The following is a 23,506-nucleotide window of genomic DNA, read 5'->3' as shown; positions in this document are numbered from 1 at the left end:
GGGGGGGCGCGGGGGCGGGCGGGGTGTGGCCGGAGCCTGAGCCCTGGGGCCGGGGTGGAGGCGGGAGGCGTGCGCTGAGCATCCGCAGGGGGTGGGGCGGTCCTTATAAATCTCCAAAGACACTGATCGCAAGAGCCTTTGACGTTTCTGGAGCCTTCTCCAAGTAATAAAGTGTGTTCCTGTGTCTTATTTCTGGAGTACTGTGTAGTCTGGCCGCATTGTGAAGACAACAAGATGGCCGTGAGAGGAAACACAGCTGTGGTCTGTGGGAAGGGTACTGAAGGAGGGGTCGGACAACCCGGGTTTGAATCTTGTTCTAGTTCCTTGCCTAAATGTGCGACCCAGGTAGTGCTTGTCAAAGGGAAGCCTTATTCAGGTGTCTTACACGGGTGCTGAATGGCAGACCGCAGGTCCGGGGACATCCAGGGCCAGCCCAACCAGCCTTGGAAGCCCATCCTAGCATCATGTGCTCACTGGGCGGTCTGTCCACCGTCCATTTGTCTTCCCGCAACACCCACTCCCCTCTTCTAGGAGGCGTTCAGAAAGCACTGGGCTCTAGTTCCCGCTCTGTAGCTTTCTGGCCGTGTGGCCTCGGTTCCCTCAGCTGTATTATAGGGGTTCTCGCCTCCTGGATCTCTTTGAGGACTTGAGTGCTGAATAAGGGCTTTGTAAAATGCAGCACACGTTTTTGATTTTGGCTAATTTTGTTGTTGTTGTTGTTGTTGGGAAAAGCTTTTTAAAGAGGTTCCCAGATGCCTCTTGGGTTTGTGGCTGAAATGGCTGTTTACACTCTGGGACCGTTCTGGGCCATCTGGGCCAAGACAAATTTGGGGCCTGACATTGAAGGGCCTGGCTGTGGGTTCAGCGGCAAGGAGAGCTTTCACTGCCACCTAGTGTCCCAAGTACACATTGCATGGCTGTGCACAATCTCAGGGCAAACCCCCAAAGGCTTGAAGCAGGTGTGGGGTGAGAGGGATCCCAGGGAGGCCCAGTGCCTGGGATCCCTACCTAAATTACCTACTTGCCCATGATGCTTCCTGTCCAGTCCTGACCCCTCCCTGTAAAGTTAGCTTCACACTTCCAACTCCTGACAGCAACACGGAATTGGGTTATGGGAATCACAAACTCGACCTGGTCAGAATAGGACTCTTCACTGTACCCAAAAACTTGCTCCTCAGGAGGTCATCTCATCTTAGCTGAAACCAAAAATGTAATCACCTCCCTTGCTTCCTTGCTTTCCCTCCCCCACCATCCAATCTGTCCCCAAGTCCCGCTCCACCTCCAAGTGCTACCCCAAGCCTGTCCACCCCCCTCCACCTCCACCACCTGGACGACTGCAACTTCTACAGCCTTTTACCATCTATTCTCCAATAGGAATCAGATGGATTCTCGCAAACCTAGATCAGATCCTGTCACCCCCTCCTGTCTACAGACCTCAGTTGGGAGAAAACCCAACTCCTTACCCTTGACTTACAAAGCAGGTGCATGGTCTGGCCCTGCCTATCTCAGACCTGACCCCCCCACCGAAGGCAGCCACCCAGGTACTTTGTCACACCAGCCTGTTTGAATTCTCTGCATTGTACTGATATTTTAAAACCTATTTTAATATTTTACCATTTTTCTTTTGGTGTCAGTGCAATGCACAGTTAAAGCATTCACTAACATTAGGGTCACCAGGCAGCAGACTGACATTGGGGCAACCTCCCAATGTCAGTGTCCACAGATTTTGTCTCTGGGACCAATCAGTTTTTCAGAGAGCTCATCAGTCTCTGGCTGCCTCTATGCTGGGAGCAGGGCAGGGGAATGGGACAGAGGGTCCCACCATTGCATTGGAAGGATTTTCACTGAATCATTGGTTTCAGCCCTGCACCTCTCCCCAGGCCCCTGCCTAACTGAGGGCCCACCTGCAGAGCTCTCTGGCTCAGTTTCTCCAGAGAACAAACCTCTATGATTCTTGTAGGGTGGGGGTGTGTGGTCTTCTGGCTGTGCAGAATTGGGAGGGGGCCTATGGGGCTCAAATATTGTGTGTACAGGCATTTAGGCAACCCCTCTCCCTTTTGTCAGCGTCCTGTTCACCCCCTTCCTCCCAAACTCTCAGGGGTTCTGAGGGGGAGAATTAGCCCATTTCCCTCACTATCCTCTGCAGACGCTTGAGTCATAAATTCTCCACTCTGGTAGATCTGTTACCCCTTTCTCGTCCACTGTCCATTTTCTTCAAATCCACTTAAGTCTCTATCCTCTTTGTCCTTATGGACAGGCTTTACAGAGACATTCTCTTAATTCTTATGTGTTTATGGTTTTTAAATTATCATTTTAGTGGAGTTTGGGAAAGGAGATCAGAAAAATATGTGTGGTCGCTCCACCATGTTAAGGACTGCCTGTTGGTTTTCCCTCTCTCTCACCGCAGTGATAGTATACTGGTTAAAAACAACAACAACAAAAAAACCCTGCTGAGTAGTTTATGCTAAACTCTGTGGTATAAATACTCCCAACATGGCCAATTTCGAACTACCAACATAATGTCATGGAGAACTGGGACGAAGTGTACTTAATTGGCTCTCAGGAGTGAGAGCTCCAGCCCACCACTGCTACCCTTCAGCCCTTAATAAAATATAGTCCCTGTAAGAGCAGGGGTCTTGTCTGTTTTGCTGCCTGGTGAGAAGGCACTCAATAAATACTGAATAAATGAATGAATGAAACTAATCAGCTTTGCTCAATTCTGTGGTTTCAGACAGAGCCCCAATCCTAGCCCAAAGCTGAGACAAAGTCTGAGCCCTGACCCTGCTCACACACTAAGCTCTGACCATGGTCACATACTGAGCCCCAACCGTAGTTACACCATGAGCCCTATACTTGCTCACACACTGAGCCCTAACTCTGCTCTCAGTCTAGGTTCAGACCCTGGACCTCAATAACCCAGTACTCAAATGGGTCTATCGTTTGCAGAGGCTGAGAAAGTGATGCTGGCTTACTATAGGGTGGCCTTCTGTGTAGGGAGAGAGAGTTCAAGCCACCCCTCTGGCAGCAAGTTCTCAGAGGTCACATAGGGCCCATGAGGCAACCCTCCTGAGCTCTGCTGGGGCTAGGACCCCCTCTTACCCAGGCTGATCTGAACTTCCCATGGGCGTACATAGCCCACTTTCTCCAAGGCAGATCATCAGGGCGGCAGGCCCAGCTAATGGTCTCCTAGGCCACTCCGAACAGATGCATTATTGATAACTTGTAATTGATCCAGAGCTGCCCATGAGTGTCCCACTGGAATTCAGGCCAGACAGCCAGAGGCCAGGGCTTGCCCAGCCCTAAGCTCACATGTGCAGACATAGGCACATGTATTAAAACAAGTTTTAGGCTAGAGATATGAACCCCAAGTGTATGGGAATTCTCCTAGGCAGGCATGGATTCACTCATTCAGGTAAAGCATGGTGAGGGCTTTGTTAAAACTCTGTTACGTGTTTTGGAAAGGAATGCCTCTCCCAGCTTGGAAGTGAGTCCTCAGTGGCCCCAAGTAAGGGGGGCAGTGTCTGCCGCACCGCAGTAAATCTCTCCTGACAGTCTCAAGGGCTGACACTGGGTGGCACCGTGGCAGGGGAGGCCTGGTGTGTCTGCAAGACAGAGGACTAGCAGGTGAGAGAGGCTGGGGAGATCAGCAGGGGCCACACCAGGCAGAGCCGTTAGCCACAGTGGCTCAGTGGCTCTTGGCTCAGCCCAGCTCAGCTCCAGGGGGCTGGCAGGACGCTGGGACCCTCCGAGCCTAGCTGCTACTTCCCCAACTGACTGAAGGGCTGTCGGGGGTCCTAGGATACCAGGACCTCGTTAGTCAGTGGGTGAACTGGGGCTCTAGGGTGGGAAGGAGCCTCTGTCCTGGGAGACGGGGTCGGGGAAAAGCTAAGGCGACAGGACGCATCAGAAGTGAAGCTGGGCCCAGAACCCAGGCCTCTGGCTTCACAGACTTTGTGTCAAGGTGAAGCCTCAGGGGTGAGATGGAAGAGACTGAGCTCGCACAGAATACAGAGAGCTAGATGGCGACAGCAGCCAGGATAGTGCAGGAGGCTCCCAAGTGGGGAAAAAGCAAGGGCTGGAGGCGGCAGGAGCCTGAGTTCTCAGCCCATCGCCCTCCCTCACTCTGGCTTGGGGTGAGCCCCTTTTCCTCTTTGGGCCTCAGTTTTACTGTGTGTTCAATAAAACAAATGGACTAGCTGAACTCTAAGTCTATGACAAGCTCTGTGCTGGCTCTGGGACCCCAGTCGGAAGGGAATAAAGTACAAGTGACAGGTAGCTCTTGTCTTGAGGGCCACCCCCTGCTCCTTGATGAAATGCCCCATTCCCAGAGGGCCAGCTCTTTACAGAAAGATAACATTATCCAGAATCTCTAAAACACATTATCAACAGTGTATAGCACACAATAAGAATTACTATTCATGCAAATAATCAAAAAAAGCAATTGATTATCAAGACATAAAGCAGTTCTGAGGCTGCTTAGAATTTCCATTGAAGCTGACCTATGTCCTATTTGAGTTAGCAGATAAGGACTTCAAAATAACTGTGATTGATATGTTAAAGTAGGGGGAAAGATGAACAGAATGGTTCTAGCATTTCAGCAGAGAAACAGAACCTGTAAGAGGAATCCAATGGAACTTCTAGAACGTCAACATGCAATGTCTGAAACTGAGTATTCCACTGGATGGGTTTAGCAGCAGACTGGACATAGTAGAAGATAAGATTGTTGAACTTGAGGATAGGTCTATAGACAAATATTGAAACTTATGGCCAGAAAAGAAAAAAAAAAGTGAGAATGAATGAACAGAAGAGGGTCTAAGATGGGACACACAATCCAAGGGCCTAACATGCAACCAGAGCTCCAAAAGGAGGATGGAAGGATGAAACAGAAGCAATCAATCAAGAAATTGTGGCCAAGAACTTTCCAAATCTAATGAAAAACATCAATCCACAAATTCAAGAAACTCAGAATCCTAAGCAGGATAAACACAAAATCCCACCCCTGACACTCTGCAGTCAAACTGTGGAAAACAGGTAAGAAGAAACACTCGGGCTCTCCATGGCTTGCACGGGCCTCCACGGGTGAAGGCACATGGGGGCTTTGAGGACAAATGAAGCACATTTCCCACTGGCAAACTGGGTTGGGGAAATAAAGACCATCCTGAGACTCAGGAATGAAAGTGCAGCCACAGCCCTTCTCAATGCACATCATTAGCTAAGTATTTCTATCAGATAACCTGACCAGACCGGCCAGGATCCACTGGGAAGCCCTCAGCGCGCATTACAGTCAGTCAGGGCCCTTCCACTGGGGCTGGGCTTTTAGTGCCTGCCCAGGTGGGGCCAACCCCGTGGGGCGGCAGGGCCGGCACACCCAGGCCATCTCTGCCTTTAATGGTCTGGTTTGTGGAGCACACCTGACACAGCCTTGGCCTGATCAATGCACACTCCGGCCAGAAGCTCGATGGTATCTAATGCAACAGCAATAATTTTCTTCCATCCTATTAGTGCTGTCTGCACAGACTGCCCTGCCTCCAAACCTATCTGCGATTGGGATGGCATCCAATGTTTATTTCCATTAGTTTTGCCATTGTTGGTAACAATAAAAATCAGGAGACAGTTGCAAACTAATGATTTAGGAGCAGGGGAAGCTGAATTCGACCTTGGCCCCTTTCCATCCATTGTGAAGATGACTGGTAGCTGGCCATAAACTTAAATTATGGCAAAAGGATAACATAAGTTATTCCTCTGATGGCTAATTTTATCAGCTAAATAGGCTTGTCATTAAAGCTATCGGCTGTTTTACAAATCACTTCCCATGCTTAAACACACACACACACACACACACACACACACACACACACACACTTCCCTTCCCACAGTGGAGATCTTGGATAATCCAGGTAACAAAGGCAATTGTGCCGAGCTGGGGACTTGTGGCCTCTGCAGGAACAAAGAGGGGACTCTCTGGAAAGAGTCAGCATCAAGCACTACCCCCAGAACCAGGGTACTACTCCTTTTCTGCAGTTTCTAATCTCCTGATGGCCACAGAGGCCCGTTCTCTGAGTTGGTGGCCCAGCCTCAAAGGTGAGAATTTGTGCAGCCCTGGGCCTTCTCTCAGGGGTGCTGAGGACCAGGGAGCTGTGGGTGCAGAGCAAGGCCCCCAAGTCACCTCCCACCACCTAACAAGTGAACTACGACCCCCTGCCCATGAAAGTAGAGTGGATGGAGGGGGTGGGGGCTGGAGAGGGAGAGGGTGGAGGGGGTGGAGCAGGACGCCACCCCTCCCCCCACCAAAAATGCTTGTTGCTTGGGGTCAAGAGTATCATCTTGTTTGGGGCGCCTGAGTGGCACAGCGGTTAAGCATCTGCCTTCGGCTCAGGGCGTGATCCCGGTGTTATGGGATCGAGCCCCACATCAGGCTCCTCTGCTGGGAGCCTGCTTCTTCCTCTCCCACTCCCCCTGCTTGTGTTCCCCCTGTCGCTGGCTGCCTCTATCTCTGTCAAATAAATAAATAAAATCTTTAAAAAAAAAAAAGATTATCATCTTGTTTGTCCCAGAAAAGCACCAGGGAGACCTGCATCACTCAGGGAGGATTACTAAATGTGATTGTGCCCATGGGACTAGGGAAAGGGGTAGAGAACGTCATGAGCCCATGGGCCTCATTTCAGGTGACTGTTTTCCTCTTGGGCACACAGACCACTTCTGTCTGCCTCAGGTGCCTCAAGTGTGACAGTGTAACTGAGGCCCACTTACGAAATGGAGGCAGAAGCCTAGCTAGCCGCACAATTCTCTACTCTCCCCTTCTCTGCTTCTCCCCTGTTGAAGGGAGAAAGCCCCAAGGACTTAGAAGCAGCAGCTACAAAACGGGAGGAGACTGGAGGCCAGAGGGACTGGGGAATGGTGGCCCATCCCTGAATGTCCATGGCAACCTGCATTGGGCTGTGATTTGAGTGACAGACCCTTCTTGTGTTAGGCCACTGCGATTTCTGGATTTGATGCAGCTGCTTGTGTCACTCCCAACAGTGATTGTATAGACACCCTATGTCTGGTGTAGGCAAACGGACACTGACGCCGAGTTCCATCCCCAGCCCTTCCACCACAAACTCTGAGACCCTGGGAAAGCAACAGCCTCTCCCAGACGTTGTCTTTCCATCTATAAAGGGGTTAATGATACCTAGCCTACCCGCTCTGACTGGAAGGTAAAAGGAAGCTAAAATACAGGGAGTGCATTTGTAAGTGCTCACCATTATATGAGTGATTTAGTATTATTTTACTTTCTCTCTTTCCCTTGTTTTGCATTTACTGAAAGACTCCAGTAGACCAGACTTTTTATATATTACTTGAATTAGTCTGATCCTTACAGCATCCTTGTGACATAAACCTTGTTTCCTCCATTTTTCTAACAAGGAACCTGAGACCCAGGGATTAAGGGGGAGACTAGTCATTGGTGGAACGGAGGTTAGAATCTCGCTTGCTGGCTCCTTGTCTAAGTGGACTCCCTCCACCCCTCCAGGCTGCCCCCACAGAGGACTCCTTATTCAGGCGTTGGCCCAAGGCCTAAGGCTGTCCTAAGGGGTTCACAGAGCTCCATGGGCCTCCTTGAAGGCTGGGCCTCAAGTCACCCTAGATACCTGGGTTTTTGCTAATGGTCTCAGGGTGAATGGTGCTGAGGAAAGAGAAATTAACTTCCTTCCATCCTTCCCACAGGACCCAGCAGAGAAGAGAAGTACATTTTGACAGTGAAACAGGCTGGATCCCATTAACTCTAGGCCAAAGGCAAAGCTTACAGGGCAAAGAGCACGTACAACGGGGACTTCAGACTATGTTTCAAAATTAGAGCTGGATCCTGCACACAGCTGTACATAAAACCTCAGAAGTGGTTTCTTAAGATGAACTGGAAGAATCTATCACTGCAGTGACTTAACCACTACATCTCAAACAGCTTTAATTTCTGAAGCAGCCAGTACAGAGACAAAAAACTCACACCATGTCTCCGAAGGACTATAACTAGCATCCAGCCTCTGGAATCCATCTGTGTACCAGCAAGATGAACTCCTAAGAAAATCTGGCCAGGATCCAGACAGAGAGCAAAATACAAGTGAATGGGAAGGAACCTTCCACAGAGGGTCTGAGGCTATCTGCTTCCATCCCAGAAGCGCACAATCTGGAAGCAGGCCGCTGAAGGCCAGCCAGGGCTTCAGAAAGTAAGACTGCCCAACTACTCTGTTGGCCCCAGATTTCCAGGAGAAATCTGTTAAGGATGAGGTGAGCCCAGCAGTCAGAACAGATGATAGAAATGAGGGAAACACTGTATCCTGTCTCCCCGCTAAGACAAGAGGCCAGTGTGGCCTAGGGGGGGAGCACTGCGATGAGACCTCAGAGACCTGTTTCCATCGTCCTTTCCTAATTGCTGTGTGCTGTTGGGCACACCTCTCCCCTTCTCTGTGCCTCAGAAAGCCCCATCTGCTGAATCTAGGATTGGGCCAGATGCCCTCTAAGGACCCTTTCATTTATAACATAAGGTGGTTCTGGGGCATGTTGGGTGTGGCCTGTGGTAAGAAAGGAGCTGCCATGTGGCACAGAAGATCAAATGTACAAGACATTCATGCAAGAAACCAGCCAACTATGTCACCCGAGAGTCTCTACAGGGTCACAGTGACAAGCAATTTAAGCTTCTAAAAAAGCTAAGATGAATAAAACAGAGTAACTTTACAGAGCAGAGATCTGACAAACGTTACCTCAGCCAGGTGAGGTCAACATCAATGGTGAGAAGACAAGTTGATAGTAGGCACCCTCCACGGGATGGGATGGGATGGGATGGGATGGGACGGGACGGGACGGGACGGGACAGGATGGGATGGGCTGATCTTCCTCCCCAAAACCCATAACTCCAATCTAATCATGAGAAAAACATCGCACAAATCCCAGTCATAGGCCAGACTACAAAATACCTGAATGGTACTCCAAATGGTCAATGTCATCAAAAACAAAAGAAGTCTGAGGAACTTTTATAGCCAAGAGAAGCCTAAAGAGATATGATAACCACATGTAATGCGGTGTCCTCAATGGGATCCCGGAACACAATTAGCTAAAAACTAAGGAAATCGGAACAATGTATGGACTTTAACAATAATAACATACCAATATTAATTCATTAATTGTAACAAACGCACGATACTAATGTGAGATGTTAACAGGGGAAATTGGGTGTGGGGTACATGAGAACTCTACCATCTTTACAACTCTTCTATAGATCTAAAACCAATCTAAAAAACAAAGCTGGTTTTAAAAAAGAGCTAAGATGAATAAAGTCTTGGGAAATGTTTATAAAGATACACCTCAGGGAGAGAGCAGGATGAATGCAAATTGATTGTTTCACTTAAACCGAGTTTCTAAACATTTCATGGGAACTTCGGTAAATTTCAGGGTTTTAGGTAGCACATATGAATTTGATGTGAAAATTGCTTTATTAAACTGAGAATTCCGGCAGGGAGAGAGAGAGCAGGAGTTTTTGACAAAGAGGACTAGAATGACCTGGAAGGGGGTTGGGGGTGGCGTGGGGGTGGGTAGCAGCAAGAGACTATTGGGAAATGCCACGGAGACAGCCACGGAGACAGCTGAGTGCAGTTGCGTCTGTGCTTGTTCAAGGGCTGCACTAGGCTGTGGTTTAAAGATATCCTGGTGCATAATCTGGCCAGTCTTCACTGAGGACCGAGAAGTGACATGGGTAAAAAATGACATAGAACAGGACCCTAAGCAGGGTGGGCTGGGAAAGAACAGTGTTCCATTAGGACACCTGGGTCTATTCCTGGCTCTAAAGGCCCTCAACCAGCCATGAGCTCTCGGGCAAGTCACCCACTCCTCAGTCATCTTATCTGTAAAACAAATGGGTGTATGTGGGGGAGAGGGAATGGGCTGGCATAGTCAGCACTTCATCATGGGTCAGGCTTTAGGCTACACCATCTCACAACCATCCTTCAAATATTTTATTACTACTCCTCTTCTTCAGATTAGGAAAACCAAGGGCCACACAGGTCCCACCAGTGACCAAAGCCACAAGGCCCATAAGTGGCCAAGCTGGCTTTGTACTCAGGTCTGTTCCTAAAGTCTATTCTTAACCGTTCCAGGCGCTATTCTCTCGAAGTGTTTGGCCGTCCCTGACATGTCATGAGCTGGCACTCTGATTTCTATAAGGTATTTGTAACCCAGTCAAGTCTCAAAACTGGTCCTAAAATAGAACTGAAAATAAGGTGTCCACGTGGAGTGGGCACCACTCAGCTCTGGGGGAGCAGCAGTCCTGGTCTCTCTGCTCTTACCGGGCCCCCTCTCGCCTTCCCTGTGGCTCGTTGGGATTCCAGCCCAGCTGGCCCTTTCCGCCGTCTCAACTAAGACGACAGGCTTCAGGTGTTTTTTAAATTAAAATGGTCTGTTTCTGTTCATCTCTTTTCCAGATGTCACTACCTAGAGGGAATATGTCTTTATTTATTAGCTCTTTCCTGTGCAGAATCCAAGGGAGTCTCCCTCTGGCCAGGACCCCTGGGAAGGAGGCCACATGTGGGGTCTCTATGGGCTCAGGATGGGGGTCCTGGTGGAGAGCACTGGAGGTGAGGGTCCCATGAGGGTTTTCTCTCCGCCACGCGGCCCACGAGCTATTCCTGTGAGGCCTGCGGGAGGCTCAGCTTGCTGTCTGCTGGCTGGGAAGCTGTGAGATTATGAAGGGCAGCGTGGCACCCGTCGGCGGCTGTCACGTGGCCCCCTGCGGCAGCAGTGTTCATTTTCCTATCAGACAGCAGACTGACAGCTGCCTGACCAAGCTCCTGCCGGGTCCTGGATGACACCCACATCTGTCCTCTCCCCTCTTCCTCTAGACCTCGGTCTGTCCCAAACCTAGGCCACTCTCCCCTGGGTGGTTGCGACAGCCTCTCAACCCAGGCTTCCTATCTCCATTCCTCGCCCTCACCCATCCCGCCTCCAACACAGGCAGAGAGATCCATCAAAAACTCCACCCTGAGCAGACCTCACACCCCTGCTTCTAACACCCCAAGCCTCCCCCTTCCCTATGGGGTGGAGCCCAAATTCCCAGGTCAGCCACATAGGCCCTTCCCAAGCCTGCCTTCAGATCCTCCTCCTTCCTCTCTCTGCTCATACCCTGAAAGGCCTTGAGCTCCTCTGGTACAACACCCACTCTAATGCCTCATCTGTCCCCTCTGCCAGGCACCCTTTTCCAAGGGCCCTACCCAAAGTCGGCTCCTCTGGAAACCCATCCATTCCCCTGCACCCCCCCTGGCGTGCAGAACCCCAGACTTGTCCCGGCTGAAGCATGCAGGCACCAGACTGCCCCTGTTTATTTATAGGCCTGCCAGTCTCGAGTCACCCAGAGCCTCCTGGGGGTAGGGGCCAAATTCTCTCCACGACAGTGCCCCCAGTGCCCGGCATAGGTCGGGATGGTGCTGGTGAGCCAGATGCACAGGTGAGAATGAAGCTGATGTCAACCACTCAGGGACTAAAGCACTGGTCTTCCCGGGTCCGCAACCCTGTAAAGACTGCCCCACACCCAGGATCCCATGGAGGATGTGCTCCTGAGGGCTGTGTCCCCTGATGTCCCCTTGTCACTCATAAGCATTTTGTGCTGAAATGAAAGGCCATGGTGTTCCCAAAGCAGATAAAAAGATTTGGTTCCCTGACAGACATTCCAAGGAGATGATTTTCAACTCAGTGTGCCTGTTCCCGTGGGACATTTCCAAGGATCAATTTGTGGTGACGTTCCACAGATTTCCCACTCCCTCCAGCTCTTCCTCCAGCTAGGAGAGGTTGGGGTGGAGGAGCCAGGAGACCTCCCATGTACAGGCGTGGGGCTGCAGGCAAACATGAGTCAGAGGAGGCCTACCCTGGGGGAGCGCCCCATTCAGTGGGAGAAGTGGTCCCGGGTGCAGATAACCAGAGCCTGCAGGAGCGGGTCCCCAGTGCTCTGTGGAGGCCCACGGCAGGGCTGGGGGGTAAGGGAGCAGTGACTGCTGCGGGAGGGGGGTGCCGTGTTTAGTGGAAAAGCCAGGACTTGCGGGCTGCACACAAATTGGTTAGGCAGGGCTGGGAAGGGGCAAGGGTTCAGGCATGGGGCATAGCACAACCAAAACGAAGCGATGGGATGGCACAGGGCTTGTCAGAATGGCAGGTGACTCCATCTGACTCCGTCAGTGTTTGTGTATGAGATGAAGGAGGTATGCAGTTGACAGTCTGTCCTCACTGCACTGCAAGCCAGGAGTGCTCAGCCCCACATGGGATAAGTAGCTGGGACATTCTATGCCTGGACTGGCCCTGGGGACTAAGGGTGGGAGGCAGAGCTTATGTGGCTCATAGAGCAAGGGGCAGTAGCCCTGTCCTCTCCCCATAATCTAATGAAGAGGCCAGAATGACCTATGTCATATGTCATTTTGTCTATCCTCCTCCACACTTTCCACCACTTTGCTAGCTGGTCGCCTCTATGGCATTCCCACCTTGCACACCAGGTACCAGAACATTCCCTCCCTGGAGGCTGTGTTTCCACAGAGCTTTGTTGCCTTGCTGCAGGACCCAGCTGTCCGCCCCCTTGGCTCTGCTGAGCATGGCCTTACAGGGCCCATCACCTCTCTGTCTTCCCACAGCTCCTGGAAGGCACAGAGAACTGCTAACACCTCTTTGGGGGTGTCTGGGGGTCCTGGTTGGTGACTGGCCCACCGTGGTGCCCAGCAACCTCTGCAGACAGAAGCTGTCCCCTGCTCTAGAGACCACTGTGTGGAGAAGACTCTGATGAACTGAGTCGGTGACTCGGCTGGCTCAGGCTGGAGAGCTGACTGGTGGCTGTGATACAAAGAAAAAGCACCCTGGCCTGGGAGTCGGTGCTGAGCCCAGGCCTGGCTAGGCTGAGCAGGAGTGACCTTAAGAGACTGGTTTCCCACTCTCTGGGCCTTAGGTTCCCCATGTGTCCTTGGGAGCCCTGCAGTTCTGGCCTCCTGCGGCTTTAGGCACCAGTGGGGCCCTTGGCCCTGGACAGAACTGGAAGGGGCAGGGCGTTACCCCTTGCTCCTGACAGATCTGCGTCAGTCTCTCCAGCTGCTCATCTTGGATGACCTTGGCCTTCTCGTACTGCTGGATGACCATCTCCATCTCCACCTTCACCGGCAAGACGTATGCTGGAAGACAGAGACAGCTCCGTGAAGAACTTGGCAGTTGCGGGGCTCAAGCTGGGGAGGGGCCGGTCCCAGTAGCCAGTCAACCCCAGGTTCAAGTCGGGAGCAGTTTCTAGAGGAGCGGGGGGTGCGGGGGCTGGGGGATGTCTAGGCACCCCACAGCACCCAGACAGTATAGGAGGGCTAGAACCCTAACCCACAGTGACCGAGAGATCTTTTTTCCTCCTTTGTCCCAGCGACGGCACGCTTCATTCTGACTGTGTGCACAGCTGCCTGGAGCAAGGGCTGTATTTTTGAGTCTCCTGCACAGCTTCCGGGAGCTGGCAGGGATGAGGAAGAGCAAATACTGGAAGCCTCACTCACTGCTGGTGGGAAAGGAACATGGGGCAGCCGCTCTGGAAAACGGCGGGGCAGATTCTGAGATGGCTAAGACAGTGACCACGGGGCTCGGCGGGTCCATGCCCAGGCACCTCAGAGAAACGAAAACACACCTCCACACAAAAGCGTGGCCATGGGTGTTCACAACAGCCAAAAGTGCAAACAAACTAAATGTCCAGCAACTGATGGTGGGTGAAGAAAACGTGGTCTGTCCATACAAGAGCGCGACGCAACAATAAAAAGGAATGAAACTCTGACACACGCTATACACGGATGAGCCCTGAAGACGCTTTTGCTCAGTGAAAGAAGGCAGACACAACAGAACATATGTCCTGTGGTCCCCTTTATAGGAAATGTCCAGAAGAGGTAAATCTACAGAGACAGGAAGTAGGTCAGCGTTTGCCTAGGGCTGGGAGGGTCATGTGCAGTGACTGCTAACGGGTACTGGCTTTCTTTTTGAAGTGGTGAAAAGCTCTCAACTTAGGTTTTGGTGATGTTTGCATGACTCTAGGAATATACTAAAAGCCGCTGAATTGTGCACTCTAAATGTGTGTTTCATGGTGTGTAAACTCTATCTCAATAAAAATGTCTAAAGAGGAAAGGCAGCTGGGGCTTTCCTTTTGCCTCTTTATCTTCTTCCTCTCTTCCTTCTTCCCGGCGGCTGAGTTGAGGATATGATGGCTGGCCCTGCAGCAGCCACCCTGGACCATGGGGGGACTTTAGAAAGTAGACAGTGTACAGCAGAGCAACAAATAGGAGGAGCCTGGAATCTCGACTGCAGAGAGCTCCATGTCAGCAGGGACTACTGACCTGCAGACTTTCCTGTGACAGAAAGAGACTTCTGCTTTAAGTCACTGTTATTCTGGTCTCTGCTACTCAAGGGCAGTCCTATCGACCCAGAAGAGAGAGCCTAGACTTGGGTTGGAGGGCCCCAGATCTTGCAGCCAGTTGTAGCCCTACAGACCCCTCCCTTGACCAGTTCTCCGGGCTCTGTGAGGTCTCAGTATCAACTCCTGACCGGACCCTGGCCTCTGGCCTTCATGCTCTTCTCAAGCACAGAACCCAGCTCTTCCTGACTTGTCAGAAACTTCGGTCACAAGCATCTCTTGCTGCTGTGTTCTACAACTCTCCACATCTCCACTCTTCGAGTCCCTTCCCACCCTGGCTCCCACCCTCTGGGCGTTCTCTGGTTGCCGCAGGGTCCACGAAGAGCAGAGAAAGCAGAATTCTCCGGTTTGCTTCTCAACTGGAGGGCAGCCCACACATCCTGCAGACCTGTCTCCAGGTCCAGAGGCTGGACCCAGCAGCTTCTGCCTCCTCAGATCTCTGCTTGAAGCCAGTTCACACCCAGGGTGAGAGAAGCAAATCAACACCCACACATTCCCGCAGCGCATCCCTATCCTGAGGCTTCCAGGGGCACAGCCGCTCCCGCTATGTCAGGAAAAAGGAGGAACAGCTGGGAAAAGCATTCACAATGTGCTGTCAGGATCCATCAGTGTGAGGGTGTCCAGCTGTTCACAGCTGGCAGAGAAGAGCCAGAAGGCGCTGTTCCTGCCCTGAAGGGAAAGGATGTTCTCGTGAATGGAGCCAAGGGCAGGGCCTGAGCAGATGGGGCTGAGTGAACAGATAAAATGCACACTGGTGGTTGCCAGTGGGCCTGAGCTCCACTTTGGGCTCATAGCCTGCTTTTCTGTGTGACCCTTATCCCTCTTGGCCTCAGTTTCCCCATCTATCAAACGACAGGAATGGACTAGATGACCTCTCAGAGCCTTCCCAGTTTGGACCTTCCAAAGTTGGACGTGTGAATCACATTCCAGTTTGATGAAGATTCTGGACTAGGAGCTAGCTCCCTGACAAGACATCATACCCCACAGTGCTAACTGGGTGGGGTGTGGGGGCGGGGACTAGGGAAAGGGTGCCCTGCCAGGGGATGAGAGACCCCAGAGGCCGTCCTTCTGCCTCATCCCCTCCCCTTGACTCCTCAGCAAGTGCTATTGGGATATTCTCATTGCCACAATTTCTGACTTTGCAACCAAAATTCAGGGCCAGAGTGACTTTAGAGTCTATCTACTACACAGTCTATACTCTTTAACAGTCTATCCCAGTGGTTTAAACCTGCTCCAGAGGTCCAGAAGGTCCTTTGAGATGCCCCCCAGAGAAGAGAGAGGGCAAGGAGGTGGGCTCTGGCCCACTACTCCGAGTCAACCAAAACACTCCACTTTTAATCTATCTTTCACACTGGAGAGCTGCATAAGAGTTTGCAGAAGAAAGAGTTTTGCTATTTAAAAAAAGCTTGGGAATCATCATCTGTACAACCTCCTTGTTATGCCTTGCCCCTCCATGCGACCACCTGGCTCAGGCTGCCCACACTCCCACAGAAGCCCACCTCCTAGAGAGGCAGACCAGCCCATCTGCTGTGGCTCTGTGCCTAGTCTGGCTGAGGTGAGGTGGGCCTCCCTGTCATGTCCTGGGTGGTCCAAGGACCACCTCTGGAACCCAGTGTTGGCTCCTCCCTCTTCCCCATCCCAGGCTACCCCATCCTAGTACTCTGCCCTATTCTTCAGGGATGAGGTTTCCAGTCTTCTCTCACCCAGGTGTCTCTCCTTGGGGGGACACACTTGGGTCTGTCACCAATTTCTGGAAATAGATGAACCACCCAGGTCTGGGCACAGCTCTCTAAATGAGGTGGCTCCGTGGCGAGGGTGGCCTTTGCCTCTGATGGTAGCAAAGGCAGTGAGAGAGTGGAGCGGATCAGACACTCTCTGGGAATGGAAGCCCAGATGGGAGCATGCGTCACTAAAACCGATTAAAACAAGCCAAAACCCAGACCAAGCCAGCACCTCCCCCAGAAACATTCTCGAGTTGTCTGCTGCTTGACAGGCTTGGGTGGGGCACCCCTTGTTGGACACAGAGGGTAGATGGGCCCTGCAGGGAGCAGCACCTTGACCAGTAACCTAGACAAAGCCAGTGGTGAGTCTGAGGGCGGGGGGAGCCAGGGGCAGGCGTGCATCCACTCAGGATGTACGATGCTGGTGTTCCAGAATCATAGGCCCTGCTGTGAGCTCTCATGTGAGGCCCTGGCTGTCCGCACATACGATAAACAGTTATGTTGGAATGGACGCTCAAGTGTTTGCATGGGACATCTGGGCAGTGTGTACAGCTCCCGAACGCGTGACATTGAATGAGCAGTGACAGGCTTGGTCTCTCTGTGCCAGCAGTCTCCGTCCTCCAATCCCGGAGGCTGGCTGATTCATCCTTCCCTCCCACCTCATATCATGTGGTCTCTCTCCTCTCTTAGTTGATAGCTCCAGGCTCTGTAGCAGCCATCTGCCCCCCTGCCAGCTCTGCCGACCCTTTCTGGACCACTCACCATCAATGACCCTCTTCACCCGCCAGATCCGGAGCATGATAATGAGGCTGATGGCATCCCAGGGGCTCCTGGGCCCATTGGCCACGGTGGACGCCACCATCGGGGCCAAGGACAAGATGATCACAGCCCCGTCAAACACCTGTGAGAGGAATTGGATTTCAGTGCCTTGGGCCACCTTCCTGAATGTCCCAGAAGCAGCTTGGGCAAAGTGGCTGGTGCTGGCTGATTTCTCCAGGAGGCCTGTGCCCACAACAGGTCTCCCCTACCCCCCGGCTGTCTCTCTGGACCCTCCTTAGTCTCTTTAGTGACCCCCGCCCCCCACTAGACAGGCTCCTGAGCACTCTCTTTCCTCTTAAGTGACCTCAGCCCAACCCCAGCCTTTGTTCAGATGGCCTGGGGTTGCTCCCAGCATTTTTTCCCAGTGTCTCGTCCCTTCCTGGGATGCGGCCTGTATTCCATGTCCCAGGGTCCCTGTTCAAGCCTTCCTGAATCCCTCCCTGGCAGTGGGAGCTGAAGGCAGGACCCTTCCCCTTGGGCAGCAGGAGCCCAGAGCCCACATCTTATTTCTATCTGATGCTGAGTCTCTCACCACACAGGGAGGCAGGGCTAGGAGAAGAGGGGGCCCAGCATGGAGTGATTCAGCCTTGGGCCCTGACCTTCTGTCTGCCTGCTCAAGCTTGGGTTCATCTAGACTTCCACGGGCTAGGCCTCTATGTCTGTTCCCAGCATTAGGCTCAAAGAGGCTACAATGTGGATGTGGGGGGGGTGAGGAAGAAGTGGACAGTGGACACTGACCACCTTGTCCTAAGTGCACAACAGATGCTCCGCTGAAACAAGGCTGAGAAGTGCCTAGATGGTTTCCCACCCAGCTCTCTGACCACTGGGCCATTTTAGAGTGGACTCATTAGTTTTAAGACACATCCCAAAGCTTTTCCAAATGATTCAAGAATAACTTTTCAAATCTTGCAGAATTTTGAGGAGAATTTTTAGACTGTCCCTTTGCCAGGAACTTTTCTGTCTGCCTGTCCCCTCCCCCCAACCCCAACAACACAGCTGCAGGGACTCCTGCATCCAGTGTGGAAGGAGCAGGCCTTTTTGATGCTTCCACCGGAGGGACATTTTCCAGCTCCCAGGATGGCCAGCGTGGGGGGTGGGCATGGACACTGGCCTTTACCTCTATTTTGTTCTCGATATAATCCCAGATCCCAAGCACCACAATCCGCAGAACAGTCTGAGGAGAGGAAATGAGAGAAAAGGTTATGGTTACTACTCTCCAGCCCCTGCCCTCCCCCCAGCAGAGAAGATTCCAGAGCTCAGAATCGGGGTTCTGCCTCCTTGTTCAGTAATGGAAAACATCTTCACCATCCGCTGAGTGTTTCTCAGCCCACATGCCCTCTCTACCACACTCTGCCTCAGCTCCTGGTTTGCCATCCATGCAGACCTTCCCCCACACCTCAGTGCTCTGGAGTGCTCCCAGGACGTACAGAATATACTCTGATCCTCTGAAAAAACACTCAAGCCTTTCTCCCTCTCCAGAGCATCTCTTGCACTCCTGTCTATGCCACAAATCTACAAACACGCAAGCTCTTTCCTCTTTTGCCTTGTCCTTGTATGTGCCTGTTCACTCCCCCTCCCCCTAATCTCTCCCCTCTCTCTTAGAGAATAATTGGATAATTAGCGTGGCCACCCAGCTACAGCCGACATTTCCCAGCTGTGGAAGGTACTAGGCGGCTCCTCCTCTTTCCCTCTTCCCGAAGACTAGAATGTGTAGGTATGGTGGTGAGCTGTCTTCAGGTAGGGAGGGCTGCGCAACAAGATGGAGGCATTCTGGGTCCCCAGCAGCCCCACACCACCACATCTGCTGAACTGTTCACCCCACCTGTCCTTCCATGAGAAAGAAATGGACCCTGCCTTGTTGAAGCCCTTGTGTGTTCTGTTTTCTTGTTAGAGCAGTGGGCTAAGGAGCAGGGCCTTTTCTCTTCTCTACCTGGAAAAGACCTTCCTGTCCTTCTGGCCTCTGCTCAGATGTCACCTCTATGAAGTTCTCCCACATTCCATGGGCTCAGTGCCCCTTTCCTTGGTATTCCTATAGCATTTGGAACGTCAATCAGTCCTGCACCTCATCACACCTTGTGGTGATTACCTCTCTGATCCCCAGTCAAGACTCAAGAGACACTGATTTCTCTCCATTACCCCTAATCCCTGACATAGAGGAGACACGGAACGCTTGTGCGGTTTGAGTGAATGAACAAATGCACACAGGAATGACTAATTCCTTAAAACCCCTAGTAACTCACTCCAATGCTGCTGCCTTCAGGAGAGGTTTCCTCATCAAGACTACATCTCCCTCCAAAGAGAATACTTATACGCTGGTCTCAAAGGATCCCGGTACGTTTGTCTGGAGGCCCTTCCTTAAACCAATATGACTAGTTAACAGTAATTCATACCAGATGGTGTCTCTTCTCCCATGTGCTGCAGTCCAAGACCAGCCACGTGAATTCAACAAAGCTGCCGAAGGCCCATGGATCCCTACCCACACTTAAACCACAGAAAGGCTTGGCTGATAAAATTCACCTCCTCCTTATAAAAGACTATCCTATTTTCATGGAGGAATAGGTAGGTGGGATGCTGGCGGCATCTTTGACAACAGAGGGGGTCATGCGACAGCCTGATGTCCATTCTCACATGGCTTCCTGATCTCCAAGTTAGGGGACACATGCTTAACTGCAAGACAGCTCCAAGTGGGTGGAGAGAAATCTGGGATGAAGTTCAAGATGTCTTGAAGTCACAGCTCAGTAGTGGACTGGTTGTGTGGCCTTGAGCAAGTCAAATCCCCTCTCTGGGCCTCAGTTTCCCCTCTGCCAGAGATATGGGTTAAATGATATGAATCTTCCAATTCTTTATGAAACCAACCTTTGCCATTTGCTATATACCAATAAGTGCCAGGCCCTGGGCCAGCCCTCCTCACATGTGGTTCCTCACTTTGCAGAGAGGGAAGCTGAAGCTCACAGAGATTAAGGAAGCTGCCCGGGTCACTCAGGCATTGGATGGTGAGCTGGCATTTGGACCCAGACGTTTTTGACTCTGTATGGTATACTCAAGCAGTGTAACCACAGATGGGCCGGGTTTCTTTGGTTGCTGTTCAATTTACCTAACTGTGCTGACACTGAAATGTGGTGTTTGTCTCCTCTGAAATGTCACACCAGCCACATCCACTCCAAATTCCCAATTGTGAGGCTCCCAGAGCAAAAAGTCCAGGCCAGGATAGAGGGGAACAGGGCCTGGTCTGAATAGGATTTCGCCTGCTGTTTCTCCTTCTCCTTTTTTCCTCTTTTAAGACTATGGTAAAATACACATAACACAAATTTTACCAGTTTAGCCATTTTTAAAAGTGTACTGTGGTACTGAGTACATTCACACTGTCACACAACCGTCACCACCATCCATCTCCGGAAGTTTTCCATCATACTCATTAAACACTAACTCCCCGTCCCTCTCCCCACCGCCCCTGTCACCACCATTCTACTTTCTGTTTCTGAGCTTGACTACTCTAGGAACCTCACATAAAAGGAATCATCTCACTTCTTTATAAACAAGGCAGCAGCCCAGGGGATGTGGGGTTGGGGGATGAAGAAGGGAGCTGGCCAGGCCTGAGACACAGCCAGCAACCCCCACGAGGGAGGAACAGGCAGCAGACAGCACACCTGGGGCCTCTGTGCTCTGGGAGGGATGGAAGTTGAGTGGCTGTAGGACCAAAGCAGTACCGTAGGAACAAGCAGAGCAGCTGGGGCACAGGCTACCTGCCGCCCTCCTTGCTGGCCCATCCAACTGGGATCCATCCTCTGAGGCCCGGCTCATGTCACCCTCCTCTGGGGGAGCCTTTCCTTCCTAACCTAGCCCACAGAAACAGAACAGCCAAAGACAGCTGTGGAGAAGGCCGTGGAAACACCTCCTGGTCCAGCCTCCCACCACAGAGGGGGAGATGGTGGTCTGGAGACAGCTGCTCCAAGTCCCAGTCAAAACTAGAATGAGAACCCAGCTCTGAGACACCCCACCTGGGGGCTTTCCCCTGCAGCGTCCTTTGAAAAGCCCCCCTGTCCATGGAGACAGGGACCTGGCCACACTGTCCTGCCACAGGCTGACCAATCCAGTGATGGCCATGTTTCTCAACATGCACGCAAGGACCCCCTGCATCAGCAACATCTGGGGATCTGTCTCAAATGCAGATTCCTGGGCTCACATGGAGATCCAGACATCAGAATCTCTGGGGGCAGGGTCCAGGAATATGCCTTTTTCACACACTTCCCTAGAGTACCCACTGGAACCACAGGATTTTACAAGTGACAATGCCCCAAGTGAAAACAGGGAGGCCACATGCCCAAATGCAACAGGAAGGAGAATTATAGTAGCAGTAGGAAGTCCGATCCTCTTTCTGCTTCTCTCCCTTACGAAGCATGAACCATCGGCTAGGACGAAGGTGGACTAATGTCCCATGCTGCCTGCCTGCCAGGGCTGCTACGGAGTTCCATGGGGAAGACAAGAGCAGGGCAATGAGGAGGGGCTGTTTTATCACCCACTCCCACCCCTGAGCCCCTCGGCCTGTAACCCTGCCCCCAAGAGTTGCAAAGGGCTTTGAGCAAGGGTCCAAGGAACTGCCTCTTTCCCACCTGGGACTGAGGGTTTTTAGCCCCCTTCATTCCAACCTTGCCTTCAAGAGATGAGGACGCTCGGACTCATGGGATAGGCCAAAGTCTTAGCGAAACCTCAATGACAGCATCGTGTATTTACTATAAGCCCAGCTCCCATGCCATCTTGCAGGTGCAGAAACAGGCTCAGGGAAAAACAGGTAAACCCTTTGGTCCTCAGGTCCCTCTTCATTCTCACCTCAGGTACCCTCATCTTTTCCCTCAAGAAGCTGTGCTTTCTGGAAGGACTCCTCTCCCCTCTCCCCGGAGAAGGGATTTAGGCTTAAGGCAGCAGGAGAGAAGAGTGAGATCCTTGCATGTGCTCCAGGCTCTGTCTCAGTCAGGTGGCAGCAAGGCCTCCCGCCCCACCCTGTCTCCCTGGAAAGGGGTCTGATGCGCTTCCAGGGCTTGGGAACCTTGGGGGATACAGGCAGAAGCACATACTGGTCTATAAGATGCCTCTATGCAAATTTTAAAAAGACACCCCTTTTCCAGGCAGAGGGAGATCCCCTGGCTCACTGCTTGGTGAGCAGAGCGGAGGCTGGCACTCTTCCTCTCTGCAGAGCCATCCCTGAAACCAGGCCCACCAGTAGGGGACAAGGGAGCAGCACACACCCAGGCCTGAGCCTGTGCCCCCGCAACACTGCAGCTGGGCACAGTGGGGGAGTGGGGTGCAGGCTGGCCTAGGGAATACACACGGTGGGCACTGGGTGGCTGGGGGATGACCCCAAGCACTTCTTCAAGAAGCAGATCTACTCTTGGACAAGTTTTCTCTGTCAAGATAGCTTCTGGCTCCTTCCTCCAAATCCCCCCTACCCCGGGGTTAAGTGAGAGCAGCAAGAGGAAGACATGGAATCCAGGATCCAGCCAAAAGAAAGAAATAAGAAATGTGAGGCCCCTTTGCAGGGGCTGAAAGCAGTCTTGAATTGGTGCGCAGAAGAAAGGCTTTCTGGGTAACAGGTGCAGGTTGGGGGATGATGGGGGAGCACAATAGCGCCTCCTAGGCTTAGGTGCTGATAAAACAGGAGCAGAGAGACCAGCCTCGCCTTCACTCCTCCAGCCTTACACCCTCAAAATCCATGGGCATGGAGCATGGTGGGCCAGAGGCTGCCTCCTCCCCAGGAAGGGGGTCTACACGTGAACTTCCTGACCAGACTCAGTAACCAATACCTCCAATATCTCTGGGGGACCTGGGCTCACAGGCAAACTGGCTGCGCTTTCCCTGGTGCTGGCTTCATTTCGGCAGGAGGTTCCCAGCTACCTTAAAAGAACAGATACGAGGCCCATAGGGTAGAGCATGAGGTGGTGGACAACACGACTAAACGTCAGTCCCTTGAATGTTGACTGCGCGCGCTCTGGGCCAGCCCTCAGGTAAGGAAGCAAGCCTGAAATACGCAAGCTGTGCAAAGTTGAGTTCCAGAACTTCCTCTCAGCCCAAGAAGCTTCTCAATTTCCTCCACTCTAAAACATCCCTCACTGACCTGTGTCTCCCTTAAGCCACTGCCATCTCTCTTCTCCCAGGCAAAGGTTTGGAACCCACTGCAATCTTCCGTGAGCCCGACCACAGCAGTGGGGCCGCTCACACCTTGGGTACCTACGATCCCTTGTTGCCAGGTCTCATGGATAATGTCCTGAGATTTATCTTGGTGTGGCAGAGGGTAGTGTGTTGGGCATTTCCCTCCTCTTCAAGGCCCCCCCCCTTTGGTCTGCAGGGTACCAGTGGCTCTGGGTTCTCCTCCCGCTTCCCTGGCTACACCTTCTCATTCACCTGGGCTTCCTTTTCCTCCGTCCATGCCGACAGTGTTTCCCAGAGCTCTTCTCTCTCCCCCCATCCCTGGACGATCGTACCCTTGGCTGAAATTCCCACCAATACCCAGAAGGAAGCCCCCTAAGTCCATGTGTCTGGCTTA

General features: G+C 52.1%; 1 protein-coding gene across 1 annotated transcript in view; it reads right to left on the bottom strand.

The window, feature by feature from the left end:
• The window catches only part of TMEM266 (transmembrane protein 266), a 119,049-nt gene that overhangs the window by 16,339 nt on the left and 79,204 nt on the right, over positions 1-23,506 (bottom strand). The window contains exons 6-8 of the mRNA XM_034668911.1: positions 18,086-18,142; positions 16,912-17,050; positions 12,946-13,166 (exon numbers count right to left, since the gene is read on the bottom strand). Coding sequence (XP_034524802.1) covers positions 12,946-13,166; positions 16,912-17,050; positions 18,086-18,142 — 417 coding nt within the window. The remainder of the gene's footprint in view (positions 1-12,945; positions 13,167-16,911; positions 17,051-18,085; positions 18,143-23,506) is intronic.

This window comes from Ailuropoda melanoleuca, chromosome 9 (assembly GCF_002007445.2).
Source record: "Ailuropoda melanoleuca isolate Jingjing chromosome 9, ASM200744v2, whole genome shotgun sequence".
NCBI classification, from domain to species: domain Eukaryota; kingdom Metazoa; phylum Chordata; class Mammalia; order Carnivora; family Ursidae; genus Ailuropoda; species Ailuropoda melanoleuca.
This window is presented reverse-complemented; position numbering and strand designations above follow the sequence as displayed.